The 17,432-nt window shown below is 36.0% G+C and overlaps 1 protein-coding gene across 2 annotated transcripts in view; it reads right to left on the bottom strand.

The window, feature by feature from the left end:
* The window catches only part of LOC131162240 (carboxypeptidase SOL1), a 41,980-nt gene that overhangs the window by 7,354 nt on the left and 17,194 nt on the right, over nucleotides 1–17,432 (bottom strand). For both annotated transcript variants that reach the window (XM_058118517.1, XM_058118518.1), the window contains exons 11-14: nucleotides 17,314–17,416; nucleotides 11,692–11,754; nucleotides 10,476–10,559; nucleotides 692–755 (exon numbers count right to left, since the gene is read on the bottom strand). In XM_058118517.1, the coding sequence (XP_057974500.1) occupies nucleotides 692–755; nucleotides 10,476–10,559; nucleotides 11,692–11,754; nucleotides 17,314–17,416 (314 nt within the window). The remainder of the gene's footprint in view (nucleotides 1–691; nucleotides 756–10,475; nucleotides 10,560–11,691; nucleotides 11,755–17,313; nucleotides 17,417–17,432) is intronic.

Genomic DNA, 17,432 nt, shown 5'->3' with positions numbered 1-17,432 from the left:
ACCAGAACGAGCAACGCAAGTATCAGAAATCATCTCGGCCAAATGATTAAATTGTTGCACAAATCTGTTCCATATGCGCCTCCTAGACCCACCTCATATTAACACACAAAATGTTTCCCATTCCACCCCAAACCTAGCTCCAAGAATTTACCCATTTTGTGGATCTAATTGACAAATATGGGTCCTGCAAAAATCATTAAGAAATGCACTAAAATATTTCAACACCAAGTGCTATCTGACCCTACCTTACAGCTAATTATGATGAGAGTGTTCATGCTCTACCTTTGCTTCCACCTCTAATTCCTGCTCAAGTCAAACCCAGCTTGCCCTGGAGACTTATGCACAGTTGTACACACACATAAATGCAGTTCAAGGAATGTTTTACTTAAGATTAAATTGAACTCTTAAACATAAGCAGTGCTTGAACAATAATAGTCAAGCTGCACTAACACATGGTTTATCATACAGGTGACATAGGTTCTCTTTTTCTGAAAAGGGAGCGTGCTATTGGAACAAACAGATCAAACACAGATAGGTAGATAAAGCTTCAATTTAAATTTTTCCTCTATAAACATATTCAATTTATATTTACCATAAAGCACTGAAAAAAGTAAACAAATAAGAAAAATTGCAACCATAAGAAAAAATAGGTTGGAATGGACATGACAAGCAAAAATAAATAATCAGATACCTTCATATCTCTCTCCGGGAGCAAGCAAGCGATGGTAATCAGCAAATGCTTTGCCAGCTTGAACCTGCCAATTTGAAATTTAGGGAAATATTGGGATGGATTTTGAAATTTATTAAAATAAAAAAATTCTATTATATATATATAATCTCTTATGTAAAAAGCTCAGGGATATGGTTTGTGAAAAATAGGGGAGAAATTCAAATTCAAGACATTGTGAACTTTTAGAAATTCTTTTAATTTTTTAGTTATATATTTTCATGGTATTTTCTAAGCAGAATTTTATTAGGCCACAGAATTTTTTAAGGTTTTATTAGTTAGGAAAGTGATATCCTAGTAGCATTAGGTTTCTCTACCCTAATTTTCTTGGTTACCAAGCATAGTAGGCCTTTAAATGTTAATATTATATTAGTTTGGTAGGCTTGGTTTTGAAATAGAATTTTCAAGGGTTCGTCCCAGCAGACATTGTCTACGATTTCTCTCTATCAAATAGTTTGGTGGGCTTGGTTTTGAGATTGAATTTCAAGGGCCTGTCCCTTGATGTAGACCGTCTACAATTTATCTCTCGCAAAAAGTTTGGTAGGTTTGGTTTTGGAATTGAATTTTCAAGGGTTTGCCCCTTGATGTAGACCATAATCACAACTTCTGACTCACTTAAGTGAAACAAAAATGATGATTTTGATGTTAAATAGTTAGGCCCAAATATTCCATCCAAATTTGTGAGGTATACTAACAATATTAATTAATCAGGCATGGTACATAAAATATCCGTCACTATTTGCACAGCAAAATAAAGGTATCAAATAGATTTTTTTTTTTTTTTTTTTGAGGTGGAGATGGGGAGAGAGAGAGAGGTCCTTGTGAAGTGCTGACAAGAGAAAAAAGAGGATCGAGTGCAAGTAGAAAATTTTTAAAAATGCATCAAAATTCATAAAGTTTTGGAAGCAAGAAGAAGCTAAAGTGATTTGCTTCTAGAAACAAATACAGATCTCGTTGAAACCCATAGAACTAATTCACTGCGAGACTCCACGAGCATTGCTATAGCAGCAAAAAAATTACAAATGCCACACTAGAATAGATGACATGCAAGGTGAGTTCTCCTCCTTAGCCTCTTGTAAATGATGGAGAGAAACCTGCTGGACTGGAACTTGCTCTACTACCAACCGATGCAAATCACATATAAGAGAGACAAGAAAACAAGAAGGGAAGAAAAATGTCTCCACGCTTAGGATAAAGGGAGAGGAAGATGCTGTAGCAGGTTGCAAAATAATATCAAAAGACTGCAACTTTGAACAACCATTTTAAAAAATTATACAGCATGCCTGGCAAAGAAACCATCTAGGCCCTCCATTTAAAATAATCTAAGGGCAGCAACTTTGTCCAGCAGAAAATTAAACATCAAAATGACCATAACACCTTAAAACTCACATTACTTCTTGTAAATGGTTATTTTAGTCATTTGGAATTATTAGTGTGTTAGTGTTATGTTAATAAGTGAGTTAATAAGGGTCTTATGGTCATTAGAATGTATTTGATATATATCATAAATAGAGCGAGAGACCTATCTTTGTGTTAGGTCTTTCGTTTTATCAAAAACCTCAATATGGTATCATAGTTGATTACCAAAAGGGCCCTGGGTTCTAGTCTCGTTGCTCGCATTTGTTATGTGGTGTTTAAAAAATTATCATATTCCCTATAATGGGTGTAATATATCGTGTGTATCTCCCCACGTGCTGTCAGGCCGCACGTGCAGAGGAGTGTTAAAGCTTGATATACATTCTTGACCCAAACCTAACAACTTAAGCTTTTAGGTAAAGTGGTAATCAAAAGAAAGACCTAACACAACCATACGTTTCTCCCATCTCCAATTTTGTTTGCTATGACTTCTTGTCACCTTCCTATTATTGTTTTTTTATTAATCTATCATTGTTGCCCTTCCTAAATCTATTTCTAAATTTTTAGCCCACTCTAGGTGGAGGAATACAATGGTTGAAGAGATGAGTGTCTTATAGGACAATGATACTTGGGAATTGGTATCACTTTATCTTGACAAATCCATGGTTGGTCGTTGCTCAACCTGGTTTTAAATAACGGTCGTTACGTAACTAAAAATGGGGTGCTCGAAACCGATATGGGCCGATATTGCGGAAGCGGAAGAAATTCACAACCATTACGTCTCCGTAACGGTCCGTAACAGCCATTACCCAACGTTACAATTCATAACGGTCCATTACGAACCATTACACTGGCCAACAACTTGCCAGTCGAAGGAAGATTCCCTAAATCCCTGCTTTCCCCTTCTCCCAACCACTCATCGTTGGCAGATCTGCCATTCAATATGCCATTCAAAAGATTGAAAGAAGAAAATGAAAAGCGTACCTTTGAACTTTGATTTGTTGCTGGATGAAGCTAAATAAGAAGGCTTCACTTTGAAGCCTCGGATCAGATCTACTCATCTACCCCCTCAAGCAGTCGCACTCGCAGCCTTGCAGGAGTTGCAACAGCTTTATGAGTCACCAGCGACAGCCCTGCAGCAACTCCGCCACCTCCGCAAGTCGCCAATAGCCCTTCAGCAGCTCCCTCCGCCAAACGTCGCCACTCACCAGCGACCAACCCTTCGATTTTGACTTTGGAGTCATCGGCCGTTCATGCTTCAAGGCTCCTCTCTCAGCTCAGCACTCCACTCTCCACTCTCCAGCGCACACAACGTATGAGACACAAAGACCCACTAGCCACTTCAACTTTTCATTATATTCTTCTTTTAAAAAAATTATATTTTGTTGTAACTTGTTACTTGTATGTTAAATTGAATTAAAAAAAAGTAATTTAATATAGTAAAAAATTAGAAATCAACAATAATGATATGTAAAATAATTTTTTCTTAATTTATGTATATTTTAATTGTCTTATTTTTTTTGAAAAGTAATCATGAAAGGCTAGCTCCATCACAGATTTATTATTTCTTAATATTTTTTAAGTTTTAAAACATCATTTTGACCTTAAATTTGAAATTAGGTAAAAAAAAAATTCTTTACATGATCTATTTTTTGTTTAAAGTAAAAAATGATAAATTAATAAACAAAATTTTAACTTAATAGATTAATAATTCTGATTTTTACTACTAGAATTTCTAGAAAAAATTTATTTTAATCCCTATACTGAGAAAATGCTTAAAAAGTTAAATAGTCAATTTGTATTGTATGGATCTCTATTAGTGATGTATATGAAAGCAGAGCAAAAGTTTTTTTCACCTTTAAAATTACAATGTTAATTTCTTATAGTTATAAATGAAAATAAAATCAAGTTATGAAAAATAATGAAAATATCTTTTTAAAAATAAAGGAATATATTTTTTTTGTAATTATCCACACACTTTAAAGATATGTATTTATTGAAATCCTTTCAACAAGAGAACACATCCCTTAAATATATGCATAAACACTCTTACTTTACTAATAAATAAAATATCTAATATTTTATAATTTTATTTATTTAAATATTTTAAATGAAGATTACTTATTATTTTTAATCAAATATTATATTTTATTTTTACGTAATAAGTATTTAAAATTAGAAGGACTACTTAGTACTTACTATTTAGTATTTACTAATAATATTATACCTTTCATTTTTTTATAAAGGCTGTAACTTTGTATTTTCTGTGTTTTGTGTAGAGATTATCAAATCAAGTCTATCAAGATGTCACGTGAAAAAGGAAATGAGAACTTACCTAATGAGGACATTGGATGGCATTTTGGTACTCTGATTGATAATAACAGACATGTTATTATGTGTAAGTTGTGTGGGAAGATAATTAAATGAGGCATTACACGCTTAAAACAACACTTGGCACACAATAAGGGTCAAGTGGTTGGATGCTCAAATGTGACCACACAAGTAAAAGAACAAATGATGAAACATCTACAACAATATGTTGAAAAGAAAAGAGAAAAAAAAAAAAGGCAAGATGAAGCAGAAGCTCAAATTAAAGGAGATTTTTAGAATTTGAGCGATGAAGAAGACTCGAAAGAAGAAAGAATGAGATTTACTCGACAAGAAAGCATACGATCACAACAACAATAGGAAGAGAGACAAAGATTTCGAACAAGAACAGCTAGAGGGGGTAATATTTATGAAGAGGGAGGTGGCTCTCGCAGTGGTGCTGCCAATGGTTTCAGTAGAGCAGGAGCTCGATCTTATAGTGGTCGAGAAGCTGAGGTAGTGGACGACAATGGATCAATCCCGATGCCCCTGAAGCTAGACTAAAGGCAATGGATCCTATTTTAGAAAAAAACAAGAGTGCAAAACAACCAAAAATCAACACTAAATTACTGAAAGGTTTAAGAAGTAAATTAGAAAAAACAATTAGAAAATTTTCTAATTTATAATCAGATTCTAACAAATGTAGCTGACTCTCCAATTATGCAACCTATGCTTGATGTTGCTGCAAAGGTTGGAAAGGAGGTGAAGGGTCCATCATCCTATGAGGTATCTGAAATTTATTTGGAGCAAGAGTATCAAGAAATGAAATATTATATATCTTCTTTTGCTGGCATTTGGAAGGAGAGAGGTGTAACCCTTATGTGTGATGGTTGGTCAGGACCAACTAAAAAACACATAATAAATTTTTTAGTTTACTACAATAGAGACATCATGTTTCATTAGTCAGTTGATGCTTCTGATGTGCTAAGCAGAACAGGTGAATATTATTTCAGGTAATTTTCTTATTTTAATTGTATATGAAAATAGTATTATGAACTTATATGTTTTTAATTAAGTAGTAGTAATTATTAAATCTATAATTTCATTTCAGATTAATGGACGAGATGGTTGAAAAAATTGGAGAGGAGAATGTTGTCCAAGTAGTGACTGATAATGAAGCTGCAATGAAGGCAGGAGGGAAATTATTAATATAGAAAAGGCCCAATTTCTATTGGACAGCATGTGCAGCTCATTGCATAGACCTTATTCTTGAAGATATTGGTAAGAAAAGTAACATGAAGAAGGTCTTAGAAGATGTAAAAACAATAATCTCATTTATTTACAACCACACATGGACAGTAAATTTCATGAAGAAATTCACAAATAATAGAGAGTTACTTCGCCCTGCCATCACTTGATTTGCCACCAACTTCATGGCCTTTGAGACTATTGTTAGGCATAAACAAGCATTAAGGGAAATGTTTACATCTGATACTTGGAAAAATTCAAGGTTTGGGATGGCAAAATCAGGCACAACATATGATTCAAAGAAGATTATCTTAGCCAAAGAGTTTTGGCAAAAAGGCCTCCGATATAATTAAAGTGCGGTAACGCTTAGTGAAAATTCTTAAATTGGTTGATGATGATGAAAAACCAATCATGGGTTTCATATACGACTATACGAGGCAAGTGATAAGGCGAAGTTGGTCATTCAAAAGGATTGTCGATTCTACAAAGACTATTGAAAAATTATAGACAACCGATGGAGTTTTCAATTGCACCAAGATCTACACGCTACTGGTAAGTGTAAATCAAATACAATTTATTATTATTTTAACTTTTAAATTATGCATAGTTGCATTAAAAAACTATTGATTAATATATTTCTAAATTTAATTTTAGGATATTTTTTTAACCCCCAATTTCTTTATGGTGTCCCACCCTCTCATGAAGTTTGCTAAAGAAGTCATGGATGGGGTTAAAAAAGTGATAACCAAGTTAGTACCTGATATAGATACACAAATTTGGGCAAGCTATTAATCAAGTAAGTATTGGTTTCACTAAATTGAATGATGAATTGTTTTAGTATTCTATAATACTTTCTAGAATAATTATTAATACATCTAATTAATTAATTATATTTCACAATCATCCTTTTTTAGTTGTTGCTATCTTGAGATAGGCAGGAGACATTTGGAACCCTGTTGGCTCAAAGGATAGTGAAACAAACAAATCCTAATAAATATAGCTAAATAATGAATGAATGGCTCTATTTTCTCTCTTTATGTTCAAATTTGACTTTTGAAAAATACGCTATACTAACATAAAACTCTCTTTAATTATTCATGCAGCCGAATGGTGGATTCATTATGCCTTGTGTGCACCTGAGCTCCAAAGAATAGCAATCAGAGTTCTTAGCCAGACCACACCAGCTTCGAATTGTGGGCGTAATTGGAGCACCTTTAGCCTCATCCATACGAAAATAAGAAATAGATTAAAGTACATGAGACTACAAAAACTTGTTTTCGTACATTAAAACATAAGGTTAAAGTTAAGACATACAAAGAAGAAAAGCCAGCAGGAAATTGAAGATGGTTTCAATCCTATCAATTGGGACTACATTTTCAAAGAAGAAGATCCTTTGAGTCCAGGGTTAGAGGAGAGAGAAACACCACTACTCAAAGGTCAGGACAATACAAATTGGTTAAATGAAGAGGTTGGTGGAATTGCAGAAGGAGGTGATCAACCACCAATAAATGTGCATTATTCAAATTCAAGTCTTGAACGTACACAAAGTGATGACAATCTTGGTTTAAGGCCACCAAGTGATGATGATGGTGGTAGTGGTAGTGTGGTACTTGAGCTGGGATTGGGGGGGATGGTAGTGGTGGTGGTGGTGGTGGCGGTGTAGAATATGATTATGGATATGACACAGGAACATCATTTGTAAGGGATATATATCCTTCTAGTCGTTATGGACTACATGATACACCTGAAAATTATGACTTGGGTATTCCTCTAGGGAACCAATCTTCACAACCCAGGAGAAGAAGTACTACTAGTGGTGACCCTAGTGATTCTACTGAAGATTCATATGGTGTGGCTCGTAGTTTTGGCGACTTTGGTTTAGATGATTCGTCGTCACAATCATATGAATCTCATCCACAATATCCACATTGTGTATCTCGTGACTTACGTTTTTATCTTAGTGGATCAGGAATCTCTGGATCTAATGAGTCTTCTTCTACACACTACCCAGAGCCAGCCCCAGCCCCAACTTATAGATATTATTTAGGATATGGTCAAGGAGGAGATTATGCGCCTCCTATATCAGTTGGATCTTTTTCACCACTAGTACATTCTCCGGAGCAACAACAAAATGATGTCAACATGGGTTTATTTAGCTATGTATTTCCACAAGGGTAGAGAGATAATTCCCAATCCCAATCTCAAGATAGAGATGAAAATTATGAAGACCTTCCACGTCATTCATTTTGGTTGTGACATGTGCTATGTTATAAATTTGTAAAATTGCATTCATGTATTCAACTATTGAAATTTGATACCAATCATTTTTCAAATTCATGTATGTATGTGTATATTAAGTATTGAATCATTTTTAGTAACTTTTTGTCTTTAATTAATTTATCTTCATTTTAATTACATTTCTACATCCTTTTACCCATTAAAGTAATACAACAAACACAACAAAACAACAAAACCAAGCCTTAGTCCCACTAAGTGGGGTTGGCTATATGAATCCTTTTCCGCCAATTTATGCGATCATGGACCATTTCTTTTGATAGATTCAAAGACATTAAATCCTTACTCACTATCTCCTCCCAAGTTATTTTAGGTCTACCAATACCCCTTCTACTGCCCCCCACAGTAACTAAGTCACTCTTTCTCACAGGTGCACTATAAGGCCTACGTTGCAAGTGTCCATACCATCTGAGTCGTCCTTCCCTTATCTTATCTTCTATAGGAGCTACACCTAACTTACCACGAATATGTTCATTCCTTAATTTATCTTTTAATGTTATACCACTTATCCATCTAAGCATCCTCATCTCGACAACTTTTACTTAAATTAAAAATTAAATTAAATTAAATTAAAAAATAAAAAGCCTTTTTTTGTAAACAGCGCACTAAAATTAATATAAAAATCATATTACCTATTAGAAAGCATTGGTAGGTTGAATAAAAGCCATCAAAATTCATTAAAAATCATGTATTCATGGATTTCATGCTTATTTTTCAATTTTGGCATGGTTGTGCATGAGTGAAAAAAAATCATGATCGTTATGCCCGCTTCCTGTTACGTAACTCCCGTGTCTTGCGACGCCAACGACTATTATGCAACGTTACCCGCGACCGCGATTTTGAACCATACTTGCTGGGTATGTACCGTGAGAATCAACCCTAATGGTTAAGTGGCTCATCTGAAGGCACATCTTGTTACTAAGGGGTATAGTCAAGTGCATAGTTTGGATTATTTCAATATTTTTTTCACTATTGCTAAAATTACATTAGTACATTTGTTCATCTCCTTGGTCACCACTAGTCATTGGTCTCTGCATCAATTAGATGTCAAGAATGCTTGTGATCTTGAGGAGGAGGTCTATATGAAGCAACCACCTGACTTTGTTGCTCAGGGGAGTTAGGCATAATTGTTAGCTCAAGACGGCATTATATGGTTTAAAATAGTCTCCCAGAGCATGGTTTGGTTAATTCAGTGTTGTAGTACTTGAGTTTAGCCAACAGTGTGCAGTGGATCACTCTCCATTTTATCATCATACTTCATTAAGTAGGATTCTTCTTATTGCACATATGGATGAAATTGTAACTATAGGTGATGATGATCAAGGTATTCAGAGCCTTATTTTCCACAAACTAAGTTCTAGACCAAAGATTTGGGACCATTGAAATACTTCTTGGGTATTAGAAGTATCCAGATCGCGTATAGAAACTATTTTATCACAAAGGAAGTATACTCTTGATCTTCTAGATGAGACTGGGTTGTTGGGACCCAACTAGTTGATACACCCATGGATCCTAGCAGCAAATTAGTGTCGGATATGGATGATTTGTTGCCTAACTTGGGAGGATACTAAAGACTTGTAGGAAGTTGAATTATCTCACAATCACCCGGTCAGACATATCTTTTACAACGAGTGTTGTGTGTCAATCTCTAGATTCTCTTAGGACAAGTCATCGGGTGCAACAATTCACATTTTCAAATATCACAAAGGTGCACCTAGAAGAGGTCTCTTATGTTGAGATCAAGGTCACACTTATATTCAGGGATATACTGATGCAAATTGGGTCAGATTACCTTCAAACAAAAGCTCCACAACCACATGCTACATCTTTGCCGATGGTAACTAGTAACTTGATTTCCTAGAAAAGTAAGAAAGAAACTATAGTGGCCAAGTGAAGTGTTGAGTGAGTATAGGGCCATGGCTCACACTATATGTGAGCTTGTTTGGTTGAAAAACATGTTGGAAGAATTGGTTTTCCACATCCTCAATTAATGGACTTGATGTGTGATAATCAAGCTGCTCTTCATATTGCCTCCAACCCAGTCTTCCATGAGTGAACAAAACACGTTGAAGTTGATTGCCGCTTTGTTCCAGAGAAACTTGTGCAGAAGCTCATTACCACAACTTATGTGAAGTCTGATATGTAGCCTGTTGATTTGTTTACCAAAGCTTTGGGGGTGCTCGTATTAAATTTATTTGTAAAACAAGATAGGAGCATATGATATCCATGCTCCAGCTTGATGGGGAGCTTTAATGGTTATTTTAGTCATTTAGTATTATTAGTATGTTAGTGTTAATAAATGAGTTAGTCATTAGGATGTATTTGATATATACTATAAATAGAGGGGGAGACTTAACATAATTTTAGGTCTTTGGTTTTACCAAAAATCTCAACACTTCTAAATAAATGACCACTAATTCAAAAGATTGACAAATGAAACAGATCAAACTATCAAATACACTTCCACGCCAAACATCACCATAACTAAGAATTCCGCAAACAAAATTAGCAAGCAAGAGTAGATGAAAGACTAGTCACATACCGAGTAATTTATACCCTTGATAGTTATGAAGGCAGGCAATGGCTTCCCACTCTCCGATGAAAAGATCTTTCCATGTACCCCAGTCTGCAATTGTGTCATCCATTTATATGATTTATTTCATTCTCCATATAATCAACCCCATAGAAAAATTTGGAAATGCATGTTTACAATTCTAAAGTTTTTATTCACAGATACCATAGAATATAAGAAGCATGCTGAAACCCTGCAATTATTGTTTATTGCAGTTTCAATGTGATTTTAACTGCTCCCCTCTATCAAAGAGGAATGACTATGATCTTTGTTCTTCTAAACACTAGTGAATTGAATAATTTCTAGACCACCATCAATATTTTAAATAATTCTCACTTCCACTTCTAAAGTTCCTTTTGGAATTACTCGTTACACATGAGCACATTTTTCATAGAAAAATAATTTTAGTGGGAACAAGAAGAAAGAATAACATAAAGGACAATGAGTTCTCTAAAGAAAGCAGAAAACCAGAGGGGGAAAAAACAAAAATGAACATCGATTACAGCTAAATCTAAATTCCCTTTTCAACCCCTTCCATCATAATTTATTGAAACTTTTCATGTCAACCTTTTTTATCTTGCTTTTACAACCATCCACCTTGGGTTATTGTCCTCCAAACTCAGACAACCACAAATTCATCCTATCCATCAATTATCGGGCTTCAATGCCCCCCCCCCCCCCCCTTTTCACTCACGGCCTCACAAGAGATATCGGATTTGGCAAATACAAACAAGGTGCCCAATTTTATTTAAACCACAACCCCCCCCCCCCCCGGGGCGGCAAAAAAAAAAACTTTTCATCATCATAAAAAATAGGAACTCCTTGCAAACTTTCAAAAGAAATGGCTGACACATTGGTAATGTCACCATTAAATCTCAGGAATCTAAATCACACCCATACTGGCCATAAAAATTTATCCAATAACAAACTACCATCACACACAAACTCACTATCAAAATCACTCTTTAGGAATGCTAGTTTGAGCCTCTACTCTTGTAGCCCCAAAAAAATTTTAAAAATTAAATAAAGTTTTAAAAAAAATTGGAGGTATTCCTATATTTATCAATAAGAAAAATGAAATAACAATTAATTAAGATCCTAGAAAATAATTGAGCATTGCACTAAGAAACTCCCACAGCTAACTGACTCTGTATTACGGCAAATAAATAAGAAGACTTCAGCTTACCTTCACCGTGCTGGCAACAAGATTTAACATGCTCATTCTATTGAACTCCCAAAGACTAGGAAGCTGCATTGCTAAAAAAAAAATTGTTAGAAAGAATATGCCAGATAGCCTTGAAAGAATCAAAAAATTCAAGCAATTAGATAAAAATTCAATATGAAAAGCAAAATTAAAACCAGTTGTACTGATCTAGAATCCAAACTGTGCACTAGTCCTAGCCTATAGAGCCATAACCATATCCAGAGATAGTCCAATTAAGTATTATATTTAAAATACCAAATGGATGCCAACACAGTCAAGAAGTCAACCAGAATGAATTGAGAACTTGATTGCTTCGATGGTGAGAACTTGATTGCTTCAATGGGATTCTTTGTGGTTGCCTGAGGTTAATGGTGGGAGGTGTGTCTCGCCTAAGAATGTTTTAGATGATTAGGATTGCTACAAGCAGTTGCTCCATGCAGTTTCTTCATACACTCTCCCTATAATTGGGCCACTTGACATTATTTTCAAAAATCAAAATGGATTCAACTGTTTAACCATTCAGCATAATTTAGCGTTGAGATTTCAAAACCATTTGAACTGATTGTGTTTTATGATATTTCAAAAATTAAAAGGCCGCTTGCAGGAAGTGTATGAGGAGACAGCATGAAGCAACTGCTCCTAGCATTCCTCATTGGATAATTTGAATTTAAGTTAGAAGTTGGATGCAAAAGACTAGATTTAAGTGGGTTATAAACCTGATTGCAATTCTAGATTTCATTCTAGTTAGCTAATGGGAAGAAATGGAAAAATAAGACTGAAGAATTGGAATCTAGTGTTGGTGATATTATTAAGGATCCAACCTTGATTGTTCAGGAGACTACGGGTTTCTTTAACCCTTTTTATTCAAAGGAAGATTATTTTAGGCCTCAATTAAGGGCTTAGAGTTGTATCCAATATCTGAGGATTATGTTTCTTAGTTGGGAATAGCTTTGATTAGAACAAAAAAGTTAGCAATGCTGTGTTTTGGATGGAGAGGGATAAGGATTCCAGTCTGGATGGTTTTAATATTGCATTTCTTTTCAGGATTATTGAGATGTGATTAGGGGAGAGTTGATAAAGTGTTTTTGAAGAAGACTAGAATTAAGTGGGTTAGAAACCTGATTGCAATTCTAGATTTCATTCATAGTTGGCTAATGGAAAGAGATGGAAAAACAAGACTGAAGAATTGAAATCTAGTGTTGGTGATATTATTAAGGATCCAACCTTGACTGTTCAGGAGACTACAGGTTTCTTTAAACCCTTTTATTCAAAGGAAGATTATTTTAGGCCTCAATTAAGGGCTTAGAGTTGTGTCCTATATCTGAGGATCATGTTTCTTGGTTGGGAATAGCTTTGAGAAGGAAAAAAAAATTAGCAATGCTGTGTTTTGGATGGAGAGGGATAAGGATTCCAGTCTGGATGGTTTTAACATGGCATTTATTTTCAGGATTATTGAGATGTGATTAGGGGAGAGTTGATGAAGTTTTTTTTGTTGTTGTTGTCGAAAAGGATAATCTCTAAGTTGCATTATTTTATTTTATTTTTGTAGAAGTAATTGGTTAGAGTATTAATTTCACTTGTGTAACTTCTGTGCCTAATAAGAGTCGTCCGATTAAGGCAACGGATTTTAGGCCTATCAGCATCATAGCTAGTGTGTAAGAGGTTATAGCCAGGGTCATGGTTGATAGGGTGAGCGTGGTTTTGAGTGATACTATTTCTCATTCTCAGAGTGCTTGTTTGGGTGGTAGGCAAATTTTGGATGTTGTTTTGATGACTAATGAGGTGGTGAAGGATGAGTGCAGGAGGAAGGATAAGGGTGTATACTTCATTTGAATTTTGAGAAAGCCTAGGACTATGTTGGCTAGGAAGGGCTTTAACAAGAGGTGGAGGTCTTGGATGAGGGGTTACCTGTCAAGTGCTTGTTTCCTTGTCATTAACTCATTATTAATGGAGAACCTAAGAGTCTAAGACCTAGCTCAGCGTTTTGAGGTGTGTTAGGAAAGGAGATCCTATACTCAGGGCTTTGGCATGCCAGCAATAAACTAGGTTGGATGCTCTTGACAAGAATCTCATCACTAGGTATGTAATTGGATTCAGGTTGGTGGATATCCCACCCTTGATCCACCGTATAGGGGTGGATCTGGTACTTTCTAAACAGATTCAGGAGAGTAGTTGGAATGAATTTTGTAACCCAAGGCGGATTTGGGGCAATAAGTAAGAAATGTATTTTCCTACGCAGAACCGCCCCGCCCCGAATACCACTAGTCTTAACCAAAACTCCCCTGAATCCACCCCAGATACAAATAAATAAATAAATATATGCATGTATGTTTGTATACAAAGTATTTTCATTTGATATTATTCTGCTTCAAAGGTTATGTCATGTACTATAAAATTAAAAACAAGACACAAGTTATGTTATTTCCATAATATAAAAAATGAGTTTTTTTTTATTTTCAAAATTTTTTATGTTTTTAATAGTCGGTGGGGCAGATGTGGATCTCCAGCAGGAGGTGGATCCCCTACTGAGGCAGAGAAATGGATATAAATAATGCCCTGAGGTGGATTCAGGGCTGTAGGCAAGACAAGTAATTCTGTGAGGCAGATTCTAGTTCTGGCCCTCCTGCTCCAAATCCAGCCTGTTTGCATTCCTACTCATTACCAGTATTCCGGGATACAGCAATAGCAGCTGAATTTAGCTCAGAGCTGTTGGCAGTGCTGCAGGACTCCTGGTTATATGGAAGTGTTAAAGCTTATTATATGAGTGTATGTGTGTGTGTATAAGCAAAGTATTTGCATTCAATTATTTATAATTTCTAAATTTTAATTTATATTATTCTGCTTCAAAGGTTATGTTATATATAATTATATTAAATCCATAATATAAAGACATGAAATTTTTTTTCAAAATTTTGTATGCTTTCTATAGTTGGTGGGGCGGATTCGGATCTCTGGCATGAGGTGGATCTCCTACTGATGCGGAGATGGGGATACAAATAATGCCCTGAGGTGGATTCAGGGCTGTAGGCAGGAGAGCTAATTCTTTGCGAGGCAGATTCGAGTTCTGCTCCTCCTGCTCCAAATCCAGCCCACTTACATTCCTACTCATAACAGTATTCTGGGATATAGCAATAGCAGCAGGATTTACCTCAGAGCTGTTGGCAGTGCTGCATGAATCCTGGTTATATGAAAGTCATAAAGCTTAATATACATTGTTGGCCCACAACCAAATAGCTCAAGATTTTAGGCAAAGCGGTAATCTAACCTGGTATCAGAGCCACAGTTACCAAAAGGTCCTGGGTTCTACTCTTGTTGCCTGTATTTAATGTTTGTTAGTAATAATAATAATAATATCCTTATTATTATTATTTAGGCAACAATGTTTGTACTTAGTTACTGTGGGGGGCAGTAAAAGGGGTAGGGGTAGACCTAAAATAACTTGGGAGGAGATAGTGAGTAAGGATTTAATATCCTTGAATCTATCAAAAGAAATGGTCCATGATCGCATAAATTGGCAGAAAAGGATTCATATAGCTGACCCCACTTAGTGGGACTAAGACTTGGTTTTGTTGTTGTTTGTTGTAGTAATAATAATAATAATAATAATAATTTTTTTTTCCCTGTAGTAGGTGATATTTATTGTTTGTTCATCTCTCCATGTGCAACCACGCTACACCTGCAGGGGAGTGTTAAAGCTTGATATACATTGTTGGCCCACAACCTAAGAAGCTTAAGCTTTTGGGTAAATTGGTAATCTAACAAGAAGGAAGATGCAGGTGAATTGGTTGAGAACACATCCGGAGCCCACTCAGCGCCCTGCCCTTTAAGGAAGTTGGATGACAGCTTTTCTTGGCTTTTTACTAGTGTGTTTGGACAAGGTGAAGGACCATCCAGACGCTTATTCTCGAATGATCTTTATTATGTTAGAACAAAATGGGATGCTCCTTGGGCTATTGGAGGGGATTTCAACATGGTGCTCCTCCCTCACTCAAGGAAGGAATGGGGAAACAACTGAGAATGCAAGAATGAAAGATTTTAGGACTTCCTTAATGTGAATGCTCTTACGGACGTCCCTCTCAATGAGTACCTTTCGCTTGGTCCAACTCGAGCAAGACTCCCTTTTCCAAGAATTGATAGCTTTTTAATCTCGACGGGCTGGGAGGCACACTTTCCAGGGTTACCCAAAAGCTTCTCCTTAGGCTTACCTCTTTCTACTTTTCCATTTTTCTGGACACCAGGGAAATAAAGAGGGAACCAACTCCTTTTCGCTTTGAAAACATGTTGCTCAAAGAAAATGGTTTGGGAAGCTTATCAAGCAGTGGTGGTCTACCCGCCAATTGAAGGCTTTGCAAGCCTTGTTCTTACTTCTGAGTTGAAAAATATTAAAGGAAAACCCAAATGGCAAAATAAGAATGCATTCCAAGGTATCCATGTGGAAAGGAAGCCATTTCGATGCATTCCAAGGTATCCATGTGGAAAGGAAGCCATTTCGAGGAAAATACTGGATCTTTGATGTTGAAGAAATTTCTCAAGGTCTCAATGATGAAGACAAAGCAAAAAAGATCCTCTTGTGAAAAGATTTATCCATATAGGAGATTATACACCAAATCCTAGGGCCTTATGGCTTAAGGAGGGAGATTATACACCAAATTTTTATCGTACGGCCAATGCCCAGAGGAGATATTACACATTGAAGAGAGTTAGTTAATGGGAAAACTAAAGATGAAGAATGGGACATCAAAGAAGGCATTTGTAAGTTCTAGGAAACAATCTCTACCCCAAGCCTTCTACTTGGAGACCACAAGTTGAGAGGATAAATTTCAGCAGAATCTGCGCCTCTACAGCTAGATGGCTGGAACATCCTTTAAAAAAATAAAAAATAAAAATAAAAATAAAAAAGGGCAGTCCGATGCACAAAGCTCCTGCATGTGCGGGGAAGGGGGGAACCACAACGGGTCTATAGTACGCAGCCTTACCTTACATTTTTGCAAGAGGCTGTTTCCACACCTCGAACCCGTGACCTCCAAGTCACACGGCAACAACCTTACCGTTGCGCTTAAGCTCCCCTTCCTGGAACATCCTTTAAGTGAGGTAGAAATTCTTTGTGCCTTGAAAATATGTAATGGTGATAAAGCACCAGATCTTGACGGCTTCACCATTGATTCTTTTCCAAGCAAATTGGGACATTCATACTCTAAATTATATGGGAACTGTTGCTAGAACATTCTTTCTTGCCAACTAGATGCTAAGCGCCCTATGTGCAAGTTTATTTGTTCTAACCAAAGAACCCCAGGCTGCATCATAACATTATCTGTTAATCTAACACAATTTACTTATATTTCAATATTGTTTCTTAGACCTAATCTAACACAGTTTACTTCTATTTCAATATTGTTTCTTAGACCTGTGGCATAATTTTACTTCTACACTTTCTTTTTTGTTCCATAGTCATGCATGTGGCATACACTAGACTATGTTCAGTCCCAAACAACAACCTCTCTCTCTCTCTCTCTCTCTCTCTCTCTCTCGGAAAGAAAAAGAATTAAGAAAATAATCGAGGAAGCCTCAATCAACATGTGACAGTCCTGACATTTACAAACTAACCTCATCCGCACCAGGCCATTTGTTATCACTAATTTCCAAGGTCAATTCAAAACAACCACCAAAGATGTAGTTCCAGTCTTGCATGCCACCGTATATAGGATACCTGCAACAAGGTCTTG

This window comes from Malania oleifera, chromosome 8 (assembly GCF_029873635.1).
Source record: "Malania oleifera isolate guangnan ecotype guangnan chromosome 8, ASM2987363v1, whole genome shotgun sequence".
Lineage (NCBI taxonomy): Eukaryota > Viridiplantae > Streptophyta > Magnoliopsida > Santalales > Ximeniaceae > Malania > Malania oleifera.
Note: the sequence above shows the minus strand (reverse complement) of the source record. Positions and strands in the feature narration are given on the sequence as shown.